Below are 20,572 nucleotides of genomic sequence, written 5' to 3' on the forward strand. Positions count from 1 at the left end.
GCTGCCTCTGTCTTCTGATAAAAAAACAGACAGCTGGTAATGTAATTTCCAAATAATTTCCAAAGGGGAGTGTGTGTGTGTGTGTGTGTGTATGTGTGTGTGTGTCAGAGTGAGAGAGACAGAGAGAGAGAGAGAGAGAATAAGATAAACAGAGACAGTAAGCATGTTTATGTTGGGGGTTGCAATTAGTAGCTCCTCCTTATTTTCCTTTTCTTTGTAATTTCCAAGCTTTAGAAACCACTCTATTATTATTCACAATAACCTGAAAGCACATTACTAAACATGTATCAACTCAGGCCTGTCTAAAATATATATATTAATTCAAATTCATTTAATATGAACTTAGAGGAATATTTAAAACATATTTTTATTCATTGGTAGGGGAAGCTGCTTTTACAGTAGCAAATATGTGACTTCAGAGATGTCCTGCTTAAAATATGGTGATTTATTTTTTTTTAAATTTAGGGTCAGGGTCTTGCTCTGTCATCCAGATTGCAGTGCAGGGGTGTGATTATGGATCACTGCAGTCTTGACCTCCTGGGTTCAAGTGATCCTCCTGCCTCAGTTTCCCAAAGAATTGGGATTATAGGCATGAGCCACACCATGCCTGGCTCAAATATGGTTTGGATGGCACACCCAATTTCTGGTGCAATTTTCTAGAGGTAAGTCTAGCAAAACACTTGAAAAGGCTTACGAATGTAAACATTCTTTAAGACAACAATTCCACCTTAGGCATTTATCCTGTAGAAAGAATCTGAGATATTTGCACAGGTATAAAAAGGATATTAGCCATAATGCTCGATATAATAAAAATTGTGAAATAATCTTAATATTGAGCAATTTAGAATTGTGTTGGTAAATTTGGTATAGACACAGAAGAGAGTATTAGTCAGTCATTAGAAAAATCACTCTGTAGAAGAATATTTAAACACATGAAAATATTGTAAAGATAGTTTTAAGGGAAAATAGCAGGCCATAAAATGGTAGCATGTTTTTATCTGTGCATGGTTTAAAAGAAAAGAGAGAGGCCGGGCGTGGTGGCTCATGCCTGTAATCCCAACACTTTGGGAGGCCACAGTGGGTGGAATACTTGAGGCCACAAGTTTGAGACCAGCCTGGTCAACATAGTGAAGCCCCATTTCTACTAAAAATACAAAAAACTAGCCAAGCGTGGTTGCATATTCCTGTAATCCCAGCTACTCGGGAGACTGAGTCATGGGAATCACTAGAACCCAGGAGGGGGAGGTTGCAGTGAGCTGAGACCGCACTCTGTCTCAAAAAACAAATAGTTCAAAAAATAAAAAAATAAGATAGAACCTTGACACACACACACACACACACACACCCCACAAGAGAAAGACAGAAAGCGTATAAACCAAATTTATATTAGTGATTATCTCTGAGTCATTGGATTGTGGATATTTTTTCTTTTGTTGTTTGTACTGTGTGCTTTCAAAATTTTTCTTGATATGTATAGAGTACCTTTGTAATTTTAAAAAGGACAATGTAAAGAAACAATCCATCCTTAGTCTCATCGTTCTATTTCTTAAATATCCCTTAAACTAAGTTGGTATTTTCTTTATACCTGCAAGCAAAGCTTTTAAGCATATATTGATATTCCACATGGGCATCCAAGAGATTGATGACTTCCGGGGCTGGCTCCATTCACGCAGGTAGATCAGTCTCTTTACGAATGCCTGTGTCTAACAGGCCTGACCTTTCTGGAAGTGGGCACTGATGTGATATGGTTTGAAAGGTGTGAGAATGTTCCCCTTGGCCCCTCAAAGTTCCTTCCTCATAGCTCAGAACTTACGGCTGATGTTCTACCACCTCAGGCTTACAGACTTTCACACTAATAAAATGCAAATAACCCAGGAGAAGTGCACATTAAACTTTACCTATCACCTGGGTTAAACGAGTATATCATTTTCTGAAAATAGGTTTTAATGGGTAAGACATGGGAATTCAGAGGGGGAGTCAGAGAGAAGAAAATATGTCAGAGGGGGAGTCAGAGAGAAGAAAATATGAACGAATATTCCTGGTGTCAGAGGAGTAATTAATATTCATAATAGTACTATTTTTTAATTTATGGTTTATGAGTAGCTTAGGAGTATGTTATCACATTTAATCTCAATTAAATCAAATAGAATGGCTGTCACCAAGGCAAGTTAAGTAGACCAGAGATTTGGAAAGATGCAGAAGACAAAATCTGTAGCCTTTATCATTTTTCTAGAGCCGTTCCTAAAAGCCACGATCCCACTCCTTTAGATAAACTGCTTTAACTTATCCCTTTTTCTTGGCAACTCCAAAGCATTGTGAAACTGTGTCCAAATAACTAGACCGCAGGCGGATAACAAAGTTAGAGCCAGTTCAGAAAATAAGATACTTCTTAATCTATTATCAATGTATGACAAAAACACAGGACCAACACCTTCCAGGAAATTTTGTTCAAAAGACAACAGCCAACTGAAGACACACATGACAGCATCTACTCAAATACTTTAAAGTATTTGTGAGCGTGGATCTTTTTATTAACCCATGGAGAATGGAAAAGAAAGGAAATGATCAGAAAATGGCAATGAAAGAATGTGGCAGAAGAATGGAGATCATACAGAATTACCTCCTCTCTATAAAATACATAAATTAAGTGAAATTACAGCGTGATGCTTAAAAACACAGACTCTGGGGCCAACTTCTTGGGTTTGAATCCTGGCTCTCTCATCTACTAGCTGTGTGAATGTGTGCCTCAATTTCTTCATCATTGAAATAGGTATAATAATGGTACCTACCTTAAGGGATTGCTATAAGGATTAAACTAGTTAAAATCTGTAACATTGCTAGGCACAAAGTAATTGCCTTAAAATGATGGATAAACCCTCATACATACTCACATATGACCATAAGGAAATATATCAGAATGCTAACAGATGTTAACTCCATGTGGTAAAGTATGGCTTTTTAAATACCAAAAAACTCAACACATATACTTTTATAATCAAATAAAAAGTGGTATAAATTAATATTAATCAGAGGAAAACAGGTGCTTGCCAATTTAATATGTATTATTGTATAAATATGATTCTCTAATACTCAAACTCTCAGTTAACTAAGGTTATTTCTCTTAGTATTAATTATAAAAACATAATTAATAAAATGGTAGAACCAGTAAATAAAAAGAATGACTAGAGGTCAAGGACAAAAGGAGAATACAAGGCTCACGAATGTAATCCCAGCACTTTGGGAGGCCAAGGTGAGTGGATCACTTGAGATCAGGAGCTCGAGACCAGCCTGATCAACATGGTGAAGCCTTGTCTCTACTAAAAAATACAAAAGTTATCCGGGCCTGGTGGTGTACGCCTGTAGTCCCAGCTACTCAGGAGGCTGAGGCAGGAGAGTTGTTTGAACCTGGGAGGCGGAGGTTGCAGTGAGCCAAGATCACACCACTGTACTGCAGCCTGGGCAACAGAATGAGGCTCCCTCTCAAAAAAAAAAAAAAAAAAAAAAAAAAAGGATACAAATAGTTAGGGAAAAGGGAATACCCATAGGCTGAGGTTTCAAATTTGGAGGCAAAGTATTTATTTATTATTGGTACATAAAATTTTACATATTTATGAGGTAACATGATATTTTACTAGCATAGAATACATAATGATCAAGTCGGGGTATTTGAGGCATCCATCACCTTGAGTATTTGTCATTTCTATGTATTGGAAACAATTCAAGCCCTTTCTTCTTGATACTTTGAAATATACAACACATTGTTGTTAACTATAGTCACTCTATTCTGCTGTCAAATGATATAACTTATTCCTTCTATCTAACTGGATGTTTGTACCCATTAACCAACCTCTCTTTATCTCCCCCTCTACCCACACACCTTTCCCAGCCACTAGTATCCATCATTCTAGTCTATGTTTATGAGATCAATTTTTTTTTAGCTTCCACAAGAGTAAGAACATGCGATTTTTGTCTTTCTGTGCCGGGGTTGTTTCACTTAACATAATGACCTCCAGTCCCATCCATGTTGCTGTGAATGACGTAGTTTCATTCTTGCAGTGTTTCATTGTGTATAGATACCACATATTCTTTATCCATTCATCTGTTGATATACACTTAGGTTGATTTCACATCTTTGCTGTTGTAAACAGTGCTGCGATAAGCATACAAGTGCAGGTATCCTTTTGATACACTGATTTCTTAGCTTTGGGATAGATAACCAGTAGTGGGATTGCCAGATGGTAAGGTAGTTCTATTTATAGTTTCTTGAGAAATCTTCATACTGTTACTAATTTACTGTTACATTTTCACCAACACCGTAAAAGAGTTCCCTTTCTTCACATTCTCACCAGAATCTGTTATTTTTTGTCTTTTGAATAATAGCCATTCTAATTGGGGTAAGATGATATATCATGTGGTCTTGATTTGCATTTCCCTGGTGATTAGTGATGTTGAGCATTTTTTCATATACCTGTTGGCCATTTGTATGCCTTCTTTTGAGAATTGTCATTTATTTCATAAGGCAGGGAGTATTTAATGAATTATTTAGAGATAAAGAATTACAGAATCACAGTAACACATATTGAATGATCATATTATAATTACATGATACCATAATTATTAGTTTTATGAACTGAACTGATAGGCAGAAATTAAAAACTCAAAGGTATGTGTTTGCTTCAGCAGCCCATATACTAACATTGGAATGATACAGAGAATATTAGCATGGCTCCTGAGCAAAGTGTTCCATACTTTTCAAAAAGACTCAAAATTATTAATGAAGTTAACATTTGAGAATATATTGCAGGAAACAATTATGCATTAGCTGAAGAATGGGCAAAATGATCCAGTTGGGCTTCTTCTTCCTACCCTTCTAAATTTATCAACCAAGTTATATTTCAGGATGATTTATGCTTCTACTACATCTGACAGAGATTATTATAATTCAACTCTTAATTCTTTTGTTTTTTCAACTGTTAATTCTTATTAATCAAGATGCAATAAAGTTAAGTGATAAAAGCTGAAAATGACTTACTGGAAAGAAAGTGCTGAGACGCTGGGCCAAAGTCCCTGTGAGCTTCATGCAGCTGCCTGACTCGGTCCTCCACGGCCACCTGGGAGGAAAAGGAGAGAAATGATGTTCTCTCATTCTATATAATGAGGAACAATTAAAATAATGTATCCTTTCTGATAAGATACTTTGAGTCTCCAAGGCTGACAACACCAAAGCAACAATTCATAGCCCTAGTTTTAATATCCACTTACCGTATATAGTATCCCAGACTTGTTTTTATCAATCCAAGGCCAAACACAAAGGATTTCCTCTCTCAACAATGTTAAAATAAGATTTTTTTTTTTTTTTTACAGTCAACTCATTGGCAGCCACAAATGAACTACTGCTTCAATTAGTACCATAAAAAAATACAAATCTTTACTTTCACAGAAACATTAGGGAGGGTGCCATTTGGTATAGGTGACTACAGAATCTCAGAAATGACATGTCTTGTCTTTAAGTCTTAGTCTATTGTTTTTGACAAATTTTTAAAGAAGTAATATTGATGAATAGGTAATAAACCATTGAGTGATATTTAATTATTGATAATTAGCAATTAACCAATAGTTGATTAATATTTAATTATGGACTGGGCACAGTGACTCATGCCTGTAATCCCAGCACTTTGGGAGGCCAAGGCAGGCAGATCACTTGAGGTCAGAAGTTCGAGACCAGCCTGGCCAATATGGTGAAACCCTGTCTCTACTACAAATACAAAAATTAGTCGGGTGTGGTGGTGCACGCCTGTAGTCCCAGCTCCTCAGGAGGCTGAGGCAGGAGGGAGGCCACAGTGAGCAGAGATCGTGCCACTGCACTCCAGCCTGGGCGACAGAGTGAAACTCCATCTCAAAAAAAAAAAAAAAAATTAATTAAATATCAAAGAAGTACAGGCAAGGCTTAAATTTGGGATAAAACAGGGTGGATAGGAAGATAAAACTAATTTTCAGATTTCAGTTTTCAGTGGTCTTGGAAATTATTGAGAAATATACCTTTAGGTGGCATGCAGTGAAAACCGCCATTCTTTTTTTCCTATTAGGTTTTTCTATAATATATTGACACAGTGTGCTGTCAACTTAGTGAATTCTATTCTTAGGGGGGAAAAAGGAATAATTTTATGGGTGAAATACTATACTTAGTCATTTGGCATTTTGCCAATCCAATATAAGTGGTAGCTCCAGGCATTCTAGCTCTCTAACTCTGGATTTTGATTTGGTTGTGAACAGTCCATGCTAAACTAGGGGTCAATCAGAGCTTGCACAGAGCAATCGGAACTCAGGGGATAGTTCCTGTGGTGTGCAGAATTCCCAAGAGGTAAAAATCGATGTTAATCTCATCAGAAAAGTGGCTCAGGTAGTCTGGTCTCAAACCAACTCTGGCCTTCCAATATCAATTAAGTGCCTAGTGTATATCCAGAACAATCTCATTTTTTCACTCTCCCTAGCCTTGCCCATTTTTGCTTGGCCCAAATACGTGGATAACCAAGTGGAGTTCCCCTAAAATGCAGGATTTGCTTTATTTTATCTACACAAAAGCATGAGGGACATATGAAACCTTCCTTCCCAACCTTATGACCCTGCGCTCCCAAACTCTACCTGCTAAGCCCACCAAAACTACCTGCCTATCCTGCACTATTCCATCCAATGTAACTCTTGTGTGTGGCTTCTTCATGCTGCTCCTTCTCTCGGCAATGCTCTTACCCGACTTCTCTCCCAGATCAATGCTGTGAGTGTTTATATGCTTACTTCCCCATCTCCCGGGTTAGAATTAATGGTTTCCTCAGCATTCTAACAGTATATGGTTTATACTTGAAACACTTCTATCATACAATTCATTTGAATTATATGGACATGTCTCTTGCAATAGATTGTAAACTTCTTGATAGCAGGGACCATTTTTTGTTTACTTTTGTCTTTGAATGTCTCCAACCCTTTCTGCAGGAGGCACAGAACCCTGCACATAGTAAATGGTAGCAAATATTTGTTTAATGACTAGTTGACCAAACAAACAGATAAATGAGTAAATGTGGTACGTGTGTGTGTGTGTGTGTGTGTGTGTGAGAGAGAGAGAGAGAGAGAAAGAGAGAGAAGAGAAGAGATGCAGAACAAACAAGAATACCTACTCACACTGACTGCACTGACTGCAGGTCTGTAATGGTTAATTCTGTGTCAAGTTGACTGGACTATGGGGTGCCCAGGCAAACCACTATTTCTGGGTGTGTCTGGGTGTGTCTTGTGCAGACAAGATTAGCATTTAGTTCAGCGGATTCAGTAGATTGCCCTCCGCAATGTGGGTGGGCATCATCCTATCAGTTGAGGTCCTAAACAGAACAAAAAGGCATGTTCCTTTTTTTCCCTGCAGGCCTGCTTGAGCTGGAATGTCAGTCTTCCCCTGCCCTTGGACTGGGATTTACATCATCAACTCCTCTGGTTCTCAGGCTTTCAGACTGAGACTGAAATTACACTATCAATTTTCCTGGCTCTCTAACTTGCAGACAGCAGGTCATGGGACTTCTTAGTTTCCAATTGCATGAGATAATACTTGATTTTATATATCCACACACACATATACATACATATATACACACACACACATACACATACGCACATACATATGTATATTGTTGCTTCTATTTCTCTGGAGAACCTTGACTAATCAATGTCCCTGGGTAAATTATTCTTAACTTTCCTTATCAGTAAAATGTGGACAGTAATATAACTTATAGAGTTCTGTGGGAATTAAATAAGATGATACATGTAAAGCACTTAGCCTAGTTTCTATCATGTAGTAATTGCTCAATAAATGTCACCAGCTACTGTTCTTGCTGCTATTATGGTAAATAAAAGGAGAGGAATAGGCCAGGCGTGGTGACTCACACCTGTAATCCCAGCACTTTGGGAGGCCGAGGCAGGTGGATCACTTGAGGTCAGGAGTTCACAACCAGTCTGGCCAACATGATGAAATCCCGTCTCTACTAAAAATACAAAAATTAGCTGGGTGTGGTGGTGAGCATCTGTAATCCCAGCCACTCAGGAAGCTGAGGCAGGAGAATTGCTTGACACTGAGAGGTGGAGGTTGCAGTGCACCGAGATCATGTCACTGCACTCCAGCCTGGGCGACAGAACAAGACTCCATCTCAAAAAAAAAAAAAAAAAAAAAAAAAAGGAAAACAGGAGAGCAATAGTCTATAATGTGCAGGGTACCACATACAATACAAAAATGGCTAATATTTATTAAGCAATACATGCATGACAATATGAATTATGTTATTTCATCTTTACAGTAACTCTGCAATAGGAGTTAATATTATTCCCCCCACTTCATTGATGTGAAAACTGAGGCATGAGAGGTTAAAAAAAAAAAAAAAAACTTGCTTAAGCTTCAGTAGTTAGTAAATTGGCAGAGCTCAGATTCAAACTCATTCAGTCTGGGTCTTGCTCTTAACTGTTATCCTGAAGATTAAAAAGTTGAAAAAAGTATTTTATAAATACTTAATAAGTAATTTGCTTTTTAATTTCTTTATTTTCAATCAGTTTATTGAATGCAGACCAATTCTAGTGTGCATATCTATGAAACTTCAGTTGTTCAATGTATTTTATGGCCCAATGTATTTTATGGCCCAATGCAAGGTCAATTCCTGGTCTTGAAGAATGTGATATCATAAGATCACAGAGAAAGGTTGTGGAAAAATGCATGCAAATAAATGTTTGGCATATGTCATTATTTCTAAATTTAGAATGGGTCATTCCATAAATAAATCAATCTAGAGATAAATGTGAATGTTTTGGGGTAGGGAGGAGAAGATGAGGATGCCATATGGGAGTGGACACTGATCAGAAATCTTTTCTGAAAGAAATCTCAAGGAGAAGATGTAGATGGTAAAGGAATATGACTGTGCCATAGGCCACTTTCTCTAGTAAGAATGTTAGTTTCATAGGGACTGAGCCGATGCAGCATCAAAGTTCATTCTAGACTCCCAATCTCTGAAGAATTTTGCCTTCTTATACAAGGAGAGCTCCAGTGGTAGTTTCCAGTGTACACTCAATATTGTCAAGATTTTAAAATGAGATCAAAGTGAATTTCCATCTTCATAACTCAAATTTAAGAGAAGGCATGACAGTGAGAAGAATTAAGCATAAAATATTTCTTTCCACAAATTATCATTGGAGAAAAGTTTTGTGTGGATTGAATGCACAACTGGCTAAATAAAGAAATAAATTTATGAAGGAGAAAATCTTGAAAGCAACCAAGGTCCTCGAAAGCTTTAGCTTGAGACTTAGGAACGAAGCACTTTATTCTGTGAGCAATTATGCAAGGAAATGAAATTTGATAATCTATTAAAATGAGAGCCTCCATGCATTAGATCTTTCTAACTGGCTGTATTTTAAATCAATATAACCATAGTATATACAAAACAGGAAGCAAACGCCAGAAATTATATACCTGTATCTTATGTTATGGCACAATCAGTTCTTTCCTTGGTGGTTTATTCATTATATAAGTATTTGTTAATATTGAAAGAGATAGTCAAAAAACAAATGCTATAGTCCCTGATCTCTGCAAGTGTAAAGGTTTGGAGGTAAGAAATAGTGACAAGCTGAAGAAAGGCTTGGGGCTGCAGAACAGTGGTGTTGAGGACGACAGTGAGATATAATTAGTTAGTCATGTTGAAAGCAGATGATGCAAAGCAAGGTGTTCCGGACTCTGAGGCTCAAGATTTACCCTGCAGGCAAAGAGAACCACTGAAAATTTCTGTGACATGACTCACTATTTTAGAGGAAAGTTAGGGTTTGGGAAGATCGGTATGGTGTAAAACAGATTCGAAAGGGCACCTGAGACTGAGATCAGAAAGAGGCTGCTGTAATTTACTAGACTTGGGGTGATATGCATTAGAATTAAGGCTGTATTGTATTGAATGTAAAAGAAGGTACATGTTAGAAGGATTTTGAAAGCAGGAAGAACTATCCAATTTGGTGCTGGAGATTAATTTCTGAAGAAGCAAATAAACTCTTGGATTTCCAGTAAGGAAGACTGAGAGAATGAAGATATTGCTGATGGCAATATGAAAAACAGAAAAGGGAGAAATAGCATATGTGTGTATGAATTCATTTGGAATATAATGAATTTGTCCTAACAGTGAAACATTTAACTGGAGATGTCATGTATAGCCAGTTAGAGATGAACAATTTGTCTCAGCAATTAAAGAAAGGAAAGGGAAGTGAGACTAAAGGGGGTAAGAGTGAGCTTTGGAAGGGGAGCCAAGAAAGAAGAGATAAAGGAGTTTAAATAGAATGATTTAAACAGTCAGGAGGAACCCAATCTCTTCTGAATTAATAGGGCATGTCTATGTTTCCTTTTATAAAAGTAATATAAATATAACATCTTTTTGGGAGCATACATCCTGTTTTAACTATTAGATCATAGATCATGAAGGCTTAGAACTGGAAGAAACCTTGATTGATACATGAGGGTCTATTCTTCAGAACTATCCCAGATGGGCAGAAAACTGCCATCTGGTCCATGAGTACTCATAATCTAGGTTGCAGCAATTCTTCAGTAAAAGCATGTCAGGAGAAAAAGGTCCTTTTTTTATATGTTCCATGAGGACAGGGACACATCTTTCCCTACTAATCATCAGTGAGTAGCACAGTACCTGGCATATAATAGGTGCTAAATTAATATTAGTTGAATGAATTAATGTACTGTTTATTCATGGATCTTTACCATAACAACTATATTTTAAATGAATAATTTCTTTTTCAAGATCCCTGACACAAGCTTTTGAAAAACTTCCCTCCCTCCCTTCTTCCTTTCCTTTTCTTCTTTCCTCCTTTTCTTCCTTTCTTCCATTTTTGATGATGAAAGTAAAAAAAGAAAAGAAGAAAACCATTTAGATTCAATTTTGCCTATAATACTAAATTTAAAAATGTTAAACAGCAAATTATAAAACAACCCTGAAGTCCGAATCTCCTCCACATTTGTTTTACTCTAGTTTTTAAATAATCATATTTGAGATTTGAGAGTTATGAGGGCTATATATTATTCTCCTTTGCCTTCTCATTTTGGATGAGTTCTGTAGACAGTGTACTGTTTGCAGAGACCTTCCTCTTTTAGCTTCAGTAGGAAATATCACTACATTCATTCAAAAGATATTTACTAGAATGTAAGTTTATTGTCCACGAAGACAGAGATTTTATCTGTCTTGTTAAGGATTTATCACAATGCCTAGTACATAGAAGAGATCAAGAAACACTGAATGGGTGAATGAATGAAAGGTTTTTTTAGTTCCTCTTATCTGTTAGGCACTGTGATAAGTATGAACATGGTAGATTTGAAAGTGTAATTTTGGGTATAATGAATGAGCACCAAATCATCCAACTAAATTATGATATGACACACACTCTTAATTCCAAGCTGTGACTGTTTCCCAAAGCTCAGTCCATCCCTCTGTGTATTGTGAAAGATAGCTTTATTTCATTTTTTCTTCATCATTGCTTTTAAATAAACCAAAAATATAAAAGAAAGAAAGAAAAAGGACCGATAACAACATGGTGGCTCTTAGAAATATTTCACATAAATTTATCTAAATGTAAATGTTGGTTCTTTAACTTCGTTTTAGATTCTCAAGGGCTTCTACTTTGTCTTTTGACCTTTCTGTTAATTACTCTGCTTTGAAGTTTTATCTTCACTAGAAGTTCAGGAGAGACAAGCATTACCTCCCCATGTGGAAATACATTGCTAGGCAATGTGGTTTCTTCCTAGCATCCAAGCTACGTCTTACTGATACTACATACATAAATCATGTTTACTCCAGTCTAGGGAAAATATGTAACTAGGAATGTATGTTTTGATTTTCTGGTTCTCAGTGTGTCTAGACCCTTGATAAATATCCATGGGAATGTAAGAAACAGACATAACACTTACACAAATGAGCCTATGAAAACAAAAACAAAAGTAAAAGACAAACAAAAACTCTTCTTGTGCTGTGGTGCTAGTAAATAAACCACACATATGCACACAAATGACTCTCCAGTCTATTCATGAGTTTTTGTCCTGAAGTTTTTCAGTTTGTACAGTTTTTGTGTGCATGTGTCTGTGTTGGGGGAGGAACTTCCTCATTCATTCTTACTCCCAAATCCTCACAAGTAACACTGATAAATACATGCCCAAACATTATCCTGGAAACTGTCCTGAGACTGATTACAGTTTCAGTTAAAATCCTTTTAACTAATGGCAATCCCTTTCAGTTAAAATCCATTATTCTTCTAATTCTGATTATTTTGAGTTGTAACTGGAAAAAAAAAAAAAAAGGTCTGAGATAAGTTCTGGTCTTGATTTCGAACTCTCCTGGGCCTCTCAGAGTGCTGGGATTACAGGCACGAGCCACCTCTACCGGCCGTCTTCTGGAATGAAGGTTTGTGATAGGTATAGCTCTGCGACAAAACATTCTGGGCTTGTTGAATGCAAAGATTGACTGAATTGTCTTTCCTTTGAGTTTATTTCTGTGCTTTCTTGACATTAGGGCACTTAGGAGTTAAACAGTGTTTCCTGTGTTTGACTTCAGGATAGATCACAGGAAAGCAACTAGTGCTAACATGGCGCTCACTCTGAGTAGGAGCATAATTATTAGTTGATTTTGTGTGATTTATGGCACGGATACTAATGCGTGCCATGTGAGACCATCCTTAATCTACCTTTTAACGTTCCTGTATCGTAGCTTTTTTTTCCTTCCATTTTATATTTCTGTGCTGACTTCTTTCTTAATCTGACTCCTTTTTTTATTCCCTCCTTTTTCTTTCCTTTCTCCTCCACCCCTCTCCCTTTATTATGTTCTATACAATCTACCAGAAGAGTACACAGACTCTGCTGAAGCAAACAGTGCCTCAAATGAAGGGGCTGTGCATCCTTGCAAGACAAGCGAGGCAGGATATGAATAGGACCCCTAGCCTAGTGCCAGCCCAACACTTCTCCAGGAACATTCTTCCTCTAATTCTGATGAACTCTTCCATCAAACTGGAAGGCAAGAGAGAACAAACAGCAAGCCCTTTGTCCATTGTTAAGCCTTTAATCTTTCACCTCACTGATTTCTAAAATGCACTTTGGATGTTTGTGTATTGGTTTTCATGCTTATGCAACTGCCTCATTCTGTGATAATGGAGTCAGGTTATATCAACATTAAATTGACTTCATAGACCCAAGTACCTTAAGGGTATCATTAATTTTAATTTAGAAAAGCAGCAATCAACCTCCTATCCTGCTTCATTTGTCAAAATCTTTAGTTGTAATTACATCTACAGACTTATGAAAATTATGACGGGAAGAGAAGAGATCATAGGAAGCATTTCTTCTGCCTTTTTTTTTTTTTTTTTTTTCTCGTCTCAAAGAGAAAAGAGGAAAGTTGAATTACTTTGCCTGGAAGGTGATGTAACTTGATGCAGATTTTATCTTAAAAAATAGGTTCCCTTTTAAAAGTTTTCCTAATGTATCTTATGATTTGCCACAGGAACTGAAGTCAAGTGGCTCTCACCTTACCACATCATTACATTAAATCATTTACATTCCAGCTTTAGCTATTTATTCTTGAGCTTTATTTATACCACATTTGGAAGATATCATTCTCACAGAAATTTTCTGAGGCCACTGGAGCATTCCTTTCTAGGGGCATTTCGGCCCATAAGTAGCATAATGTTCACATGGTAATTACATAATTACGCCTCCTGGTATTTGAACACAGGAGTATTTCCAAGGAACAAAAGTGGCAATTTGAAATAATCATCAATGAGATACCACAGAACTGGTATTGTCTGAAAAAAAAAAAGATGGCATATATCAGCAAATTCATATTAACAAATGACTGAAACAGGTAGATAAATGCAAAAAGATAAAGCACTGGAAATCAAACATTTTCATCTCAGTGACAGAAACTTTTATATTTTGGGTAACAATATACTTGGAGATTTTCAGTTTCTTCTACTAAACACTTCTTTCATAAAGGCTGGGAGGGAGAATTTGCTGAAGTATGCAACAATCCTTAACCAAGGAAATCAACCCTCCTTAAATCCCATGCCATCCTTGCAGCATTTCCAAAGCTTCCTGACCTTGACTCCCTTCATGGTCAATTTGACCACCTCTCAAGGAAGCTTGTCTGCCAGAAGACCCTGTTTCAGAGTGAACAGGCAACCTACAGAATGGGAGAAAATTTTTGCAATCTACTCATCTGACAAAGGGCTAATATCCAGAACCTACAAAGAACTCAAACAAATTTACAAGAAAAAAACAAACAACCCCATCAAAAAGTGGGCAAAGGATATGAACAGACATTTCTCAAAAGAAGACATTCATACAGCCAACAGACATATGAAAAAATGCTCATCATCACTGGCCATCAGAGAAATGCAAATCAAAACCACAATGAGATACCATCTCACACCAGTTAGAATGGCGATCATTAAAAAGTCAGGAAACAACAGGTGCTGGAGAGGATGTGGAGAAATAGGAACACTTTTACACTGTTGGTGGGATTGTAAACTAGTTCAACCATTATGGAAAACAGTATGGCGATTCCTCAAGGATCTAGAACTAGATGTACCATATGACCCAGCCATCCCATTACTGGGTATATACCCAAAGGATTATAAATTATGCTGCTATAAAGACACATGCACACGTATGTTTATTGCAGCACTATTCACAATAGCAAAGACTTGGAATCAACCCAAATGTCCATCAGTGACAGATTGGATTAAGAAAATGTGGCACATATACACCATGGAATACTATGCAGCCATAAAAAAGGATGAGTTTGCGTCCTTTGTAGGGACATGGATGCAGCTGGAAACCATCATTCTTAGCAAACTATCACAAGAACAGAAAACCAAACACCGCATGTTCTCACTCATAGGTGGGAACTGAACAATGAGATCACTTGGACTCAGGAAGGGGAACATGACACACCGGGGCCTATCATGGGGGGGGGGAGGGGGGAGGGATTGCACTGGGAGTTATACCTGATGTAAATGACGAGTTGATGGGTGCAGCACACCAACATGGCACAAGTATACATATGTAACAAACCTGCACGTTATGCACATGTACCCTACAACTTAAAGTATAATAATAATAAATAAATTAAAAAAAAAAAAAAGACCCTGTTTCCACTTCCCAGCTCTCCTCCTCCAGCAACTGACTGAAAAGCGCCTTTCTTTTCTCTCACTGACGCAGAACTGACAAACCAATATCAAGCCGTTCTTTACAAATCAATAAACCGGAAGATCTCATCCACTGTACTTCCAAATCCAACAACATTCTGTCTTCTCTCTTCTTTGCATATCACAAGATAAGCCGCAAGTTATATAAACAAGTACACTTCACGCTTCTTAACAAAGGACAGGGGATGGAGCAATGCGCTTCTATTGTTTCTCCGCGTAGATTTGCCAGAACCAAAATTAAAACTCTGCCACGGACTCACAGTCTCTACGGTCTCTCTCCCTCTGTCCTATTTGCACTCTTCTGACCTAGCCCTCCTTTTCTCTCCCCCTACCTCCCCCTTCCCTCATTCCACCTCACCCCACCCACAAGGCTGTTTGTAAGCTCCCCAAATGCTCATAAGACTTTCCTGAACTATTTTAGATATTTTCACTTCAAATCTAAACTAAAACTATTTTGTTTTTCCAAATGTGGCTTCACATAGTGCAGAAAACCACAGGGAAAACATCCCAAATACAATGTGATCTTTTATAGGAGAAACAAAAGATTGAATTTCTAGGTCATCATGGAAGTAGGTACACTTCCCGAGCAATAATCTGAGGTACTTTATGAGATTCTTTCTTTCACGAAAGCAAGAAATCCTAAAATCCATCAGGATACGTGCACTATGCCTTGACTCTCTTTTTAATCCTCAAGTGAAACCAACACAGTGCAGTGTAATAAAAATGCATATAGCCCCAGGCTTTGTGCCTTAGCAAAGACAGAAAAAAATAAGCTTCTTGACTTCATATGTCTACTGTGAATAATCAGTCACTGCATTTTTGGGATTTTGCTTTATAATCTTAATGTATAGCAGTAACTCCATGTTTGTGGTGTGACAAGAATAAAGGATTTTTTTTCTTTCTTTAAAACAGGTTGCCCCCATATTTTCCAAAAGAAAGACATGTGTCAGCTTAAAAGAAATGAAACTACAATGGTGTGAGGGAGGAATATCTTGATTGTTAGCAGTATATTTTCTATATTTTACCTGAAATTGTCAATGAAGTGTAGGTAAAGCTAAGGTGGGGCCCTAGGCTGTTCAATAATGTGGCTAACATTTGGTTTGAGGGCCTTCTCAGTTCTGTTCCCAAATGTTTAGCCTTTCCTTCCCAACTGCCGGTCCTTAGCTGATTAATAAATAACCCTAGGAAGATCAATGACTGTTTATAACAGGCTTCTAGTACCACAGCTGTGAGTATTTGCATTTTAAGAGCAACTTTAAATAATTAAGTCATTAATTACTCAAATACTTATTGAGTGTTTATAAGGCACTTTGCTAGGAGAGGAAGCAGAAAAAATAAATAAGAAAACAAGGGGATGATCTTTAGTGAATTCGTAGATTTGATATTTACAAATAAGCACAATAAAGTATTATGGGAAAAATTTTAATGTAGTGCAGTCATTCCCCAATTTGACAGTGCATCACAACTATTTGAGAACTTTTTAAAAAAATACAGATTCTTAGCTCATCTAAATAATTTCTGATTTAGTTAATTTGAGGCTGAGGCTTGAGAATCTTTACTTTCTTTAAGTCTCCATAGATAGTTCTGATGTACAGCCTGGTCTTAGAGCCATCAGTGTAGTGGAAAGATGACAAATTTTATGAGTCAGGAAGACCTGAGTTGGAGTCCCTTACTAGCTATTTAACCAGCATCTTATCTAATAGCCTATGAACCTTAGTTTATGTGTTAATAGAAATACCACATAACAACACTACCAACAATGACAGTAATGATAACAAATATTCATAGAGCATTTACTATATCCCAAGTTCTATTTCAAGAGCATTATGGGTATATTTCATTTATGTCTTTCTTATCAGAAGGTAAATTTGATGAGGGCCGGACTCAATCTATTTTATTCACTACTATATCCCCAGGACCTAGGTCAGTGCCTGTCTCATAGTAGGCACCAAACTAACTACTTGAAAGAATGAACATCACTATGAGGAAAGTACTACCATAGTGACCATTTTACAGATGAGGAAATGGAGGCACAGAGAATGAGATGTTGTAACGTGCACAGTTGGAGAGACCACTTTCTGGCACTCGGTAGGTACTCCTTTTTCTGATAACTGCAAATTGCTAGATGAAGCCTAAATAGCTATGGGGGTTACAGAGTATCTGGATGAAATTAATGAAGGAGGTTGCTTTGAAACTGGGCCTTCACAATTGGGTAAGCTTTTGATGGGCAAAGACAGAAGAAACACTCTGGGTGACAAGAGTAGAATGAGCAATTTTTTTTTTTTTTTTTTTTTTTTTTTTTGGCACTAGTAAAGGCCCGGATATGAAGGATAAACAGAAAAAGAGCTGAATAATATAAGGCTAGAAATGTAGCTTGGAGTCAAACCAGAGCTGTACTTGACTGTCAGGTTTAAGAATAGAGACTTCATTTAGTTGTTCATGGGAAGGCATTCAAATATTTTTTTAATAATTAATTATTTAAAAATTTTATTTCTTTCAAATGCATTCACATAATAAAATTCAAGAAGAACAAAAAAGAAAGTTATTTAAAAATCAAGTCTCTCTTTCACCATGTCTCTCTAGCCATTTTGTTCCCTACTCCCTGGTGGCAAATATTTCCATATTCTACATTAATTTTTTAAGTAAGAAAGATATTAGGTTGGTGCAAATGTGATCGCAGTTTTTGCCATTGAAAGTAATGGTAAAACCGCAATTACTTATGTACCAACCTAAATATCATTGTCAGAATGGTGTTTTAGGATGAATGAAAGCATGGAGAAAGTGAAGAGAGGATAAGCTGCCAGAAAGGAAAACAAGAGATGGTATGGCAAGACGTTATATGTTAAATGTAACAGTGTCAGAAAGTAGAGTCAAGGAAGCCTCAGACTTTCACCCTAGGTGAAGAGGAGATGGATAAAAATCAGAAGGTCCCAGCACTTTGGGAGGCCGCGATGGGCGGATCACGAGGTCAGGAGATCAAGACCATCCTGGCTAACACGGTGAAACCCTGTCTCTACTAAAAAATACAAAAACAAAAACTAGCCGGGCGAGGTGGCGGGCACCTGTAGTCCCAGCTACTCAGGAGGCTGAGGCAGGAGAATGGCGTAAACCCGGGAGACGGAGCTTGCAGTGAGCTGAGATCCAGCCACTGTACTCCAGCCCGGGCGACAGAGCGAGACTCTGTCTCAAAAAAAAAAAAAAAAAAAATCAGAAGGAACCACTGGTTTGTTGCAGCATAGTTTGATGTAATAGCAAATCAGTAAATCATGGACGGTTGAACAAAGACTGGAGGAATGATGGGAAAATTATGAAAGGTGTGGCAGTGAATTCTCTTTAAAGCCCCTCTTATTATTCATTCTCACTGTTAGCAAGATCCCTACCATAGCTGGGACAAAAACAATATATTTAACTAAAAATGAGCTAAGGCATGTAAAGCATTTAACAGCATCTGTTATAAGGTGAGCACTGAGTAAAAGGTAACTGTTATTTATTTGTATTAAAAGGTGGGGCTGGGCGTGGTGGTGCAAGTCTGTAATCCCTTACAGTGACCTTGGAGTCTGAAGTGGGAGGATCACTTGAACCCAGGAGTTCAACACCAGCCTGGGCAACATAGTGAGACTTTGTCTCTTAAAAAAAAAATAACACAAAAAACGTGGTGTCAGAGCAGAATACAATGGGGTGAGTTTGACAGACACGTCTTTAGGGGAAGTTCCATATCTAGCTTCCCTTTTTTATAATAAATACTTGAGCTGGTTTGTTGGGGATAGCCCATATGATTTTTATCATTTACCAGGACTTAAATCTGGAAAGTATGACAGTTGGGTTCAAGAATCAATGATTCCATAAGCATTTTCAAGGGCTACTATGTACACTGGACTGTATGTTCATTGTGTGGTGGATGGCAAAGATGGGACGTGAGAAATTTCTATTCTCAAGAACCTTGTGTCTGGCTAGGAGATGACTGCAGCTGAGACGAATTAGAGACTTTTTAACTGATAGTCACTGTGTTATGACCAATAAGGGCAATCTGTATTTTTGGAAGTGAGACAGCAGTGAGGCCAGGAGTAACCTGGGAGGCATCAGAAAAGAGGTGACACAGAACATCATTGTCCTAAATCAGACTCAGTATCAGCAGCTAGGCATCTCATGTCCATTGAGGAATATTTTTTGAACCAGATATTTTGCATGCCATTGGTGATATAATCTTAATGATTCAGAGATTCCTGAGATTTCAAACAGTATCACTTATAGTGTCAATTTTTCCTTTATTTTAGTAAGCAACAAGTCATCATCTCTTACCATTCCACTCTGTTGCCCAGGCTGGAGTGCAGTGGTGTGATCTCAGCTCATTGCAATCCCTGCCTCCCAGGTTCAAGCAATTCTCTTGCCTCAGCCTCCCAAGTACCCGGGATTACAGGCATGCGCCAACCCACCTAGCTAATTTTTGTATTTTTTTTAGAAGAGACGGGGTTTCACTGCGTTGGCCAAGCTGGTCTCCATCCTCCTATCTTTTAACCATTTCACGGTTGTTTGCAAAGAACTTTCAAAATACAGTGATTAGAATGGTTTTTTTCTTGTCTTTTCCTTACTGTATCAAAAAATTTTTTTTATGGTTATGTAAATATAGATGATTAAATATAAAAGCATTGAATGATTTTGTGTTGTTTAGATAAAAACTGTGAATTTTGCATGAGTAAAGGGCTAGTGTTGCTATTGTTCCTAGTTGAAAACGATTTCAGTGCACTGATACCAAACTTTTTCTATACTTTTCCAAAGTAATATTAAACTTCATACATAGAACTTTGAACATCTAGTCCTTGATCTAGGATTGAACACACATTTCACATCTTGGAGAAAACATTTTATTGTCTTTTTGTTTTGTTTTGTTTTGTTTTGGTTAGCTGATCTTTTTATCCCTTCAGGCATTAACCAGTGTTTTTTCTTTTCTAGCAGCAGTTCTGGAGCTAAATTCCCTGAAGGCTAAAGCATCTATTAAATGGCTCAAAATGTATAGTGCTAAAAGTTTGCTTTTGTTGTGTCATTTTTTAGTAGATGTCTCAGAAAAAAAATATGTTCTTGCATATGTCGGCACACTGCAGTCATTTTTTGCTGATTAAAATCTAATTTTGAGCTTTTAATAAAGGTTAAGCATCTCTGACCCAAAAGCTCACAATCTGAAATGCTCCAAATTTTGAAACTTTTTGAGTACTGACATGATGTCACAAGTGGAATATTTCACACCTGACCTCATGTGACAGGTCACAGTCAAAACTTTTGTGTTTCATGTACAAAAGTATTTAAAATAGTGTATAAAATT

At 37.3% G+C, this 20,572-nt stretch overlaps 1 protein-coding gene and 1 non-coding gene across 2 annotated transcripts in view; one reads left to right on the forward strand and one right to left on the reverse strand.

The window, feature by feature from the left end:
* The window catches only part of DMD (dystrophin), a 2,044,437-nt gene that overhangs the window by 231,409 nt on the left and 1,792,456 nt on the right, over nt 1-20,572 (reverse strand). Inside the window, exon 60 of the mRNA XM_025371836.1 lies at nt 5,033-5,111. Coding sequence (XP_025227621.1) covers nt 5,033-5,111 — 79 coding nt within the window. The remainder of the gene's footprint in view (nt 1-5,032; nt 5,112-20,572) is intronic.
* Nucleotides 4,668-4,773, forward strand: LOC112616692. Its single transcript, XR_003117729.1, has one exon. It is a non-coding gene; the product is annotated as a U6 spliceosomal RNA (small nuclear RNA).

This window comes from Theropithecus gelada, chromosome X, assembly GCF_003255815.1.
Source record: "Theropithecus gelada isolate Dixy chromosome X, Tgel_1.0, whole genome shotgun sequence".
Classification (NCBI taxonomy): Eukaryota; Metazoa; Chordata; class Mammalia; order Primates; family Cercopithecidae; genus Theropithecus; species Theropithecus gelada.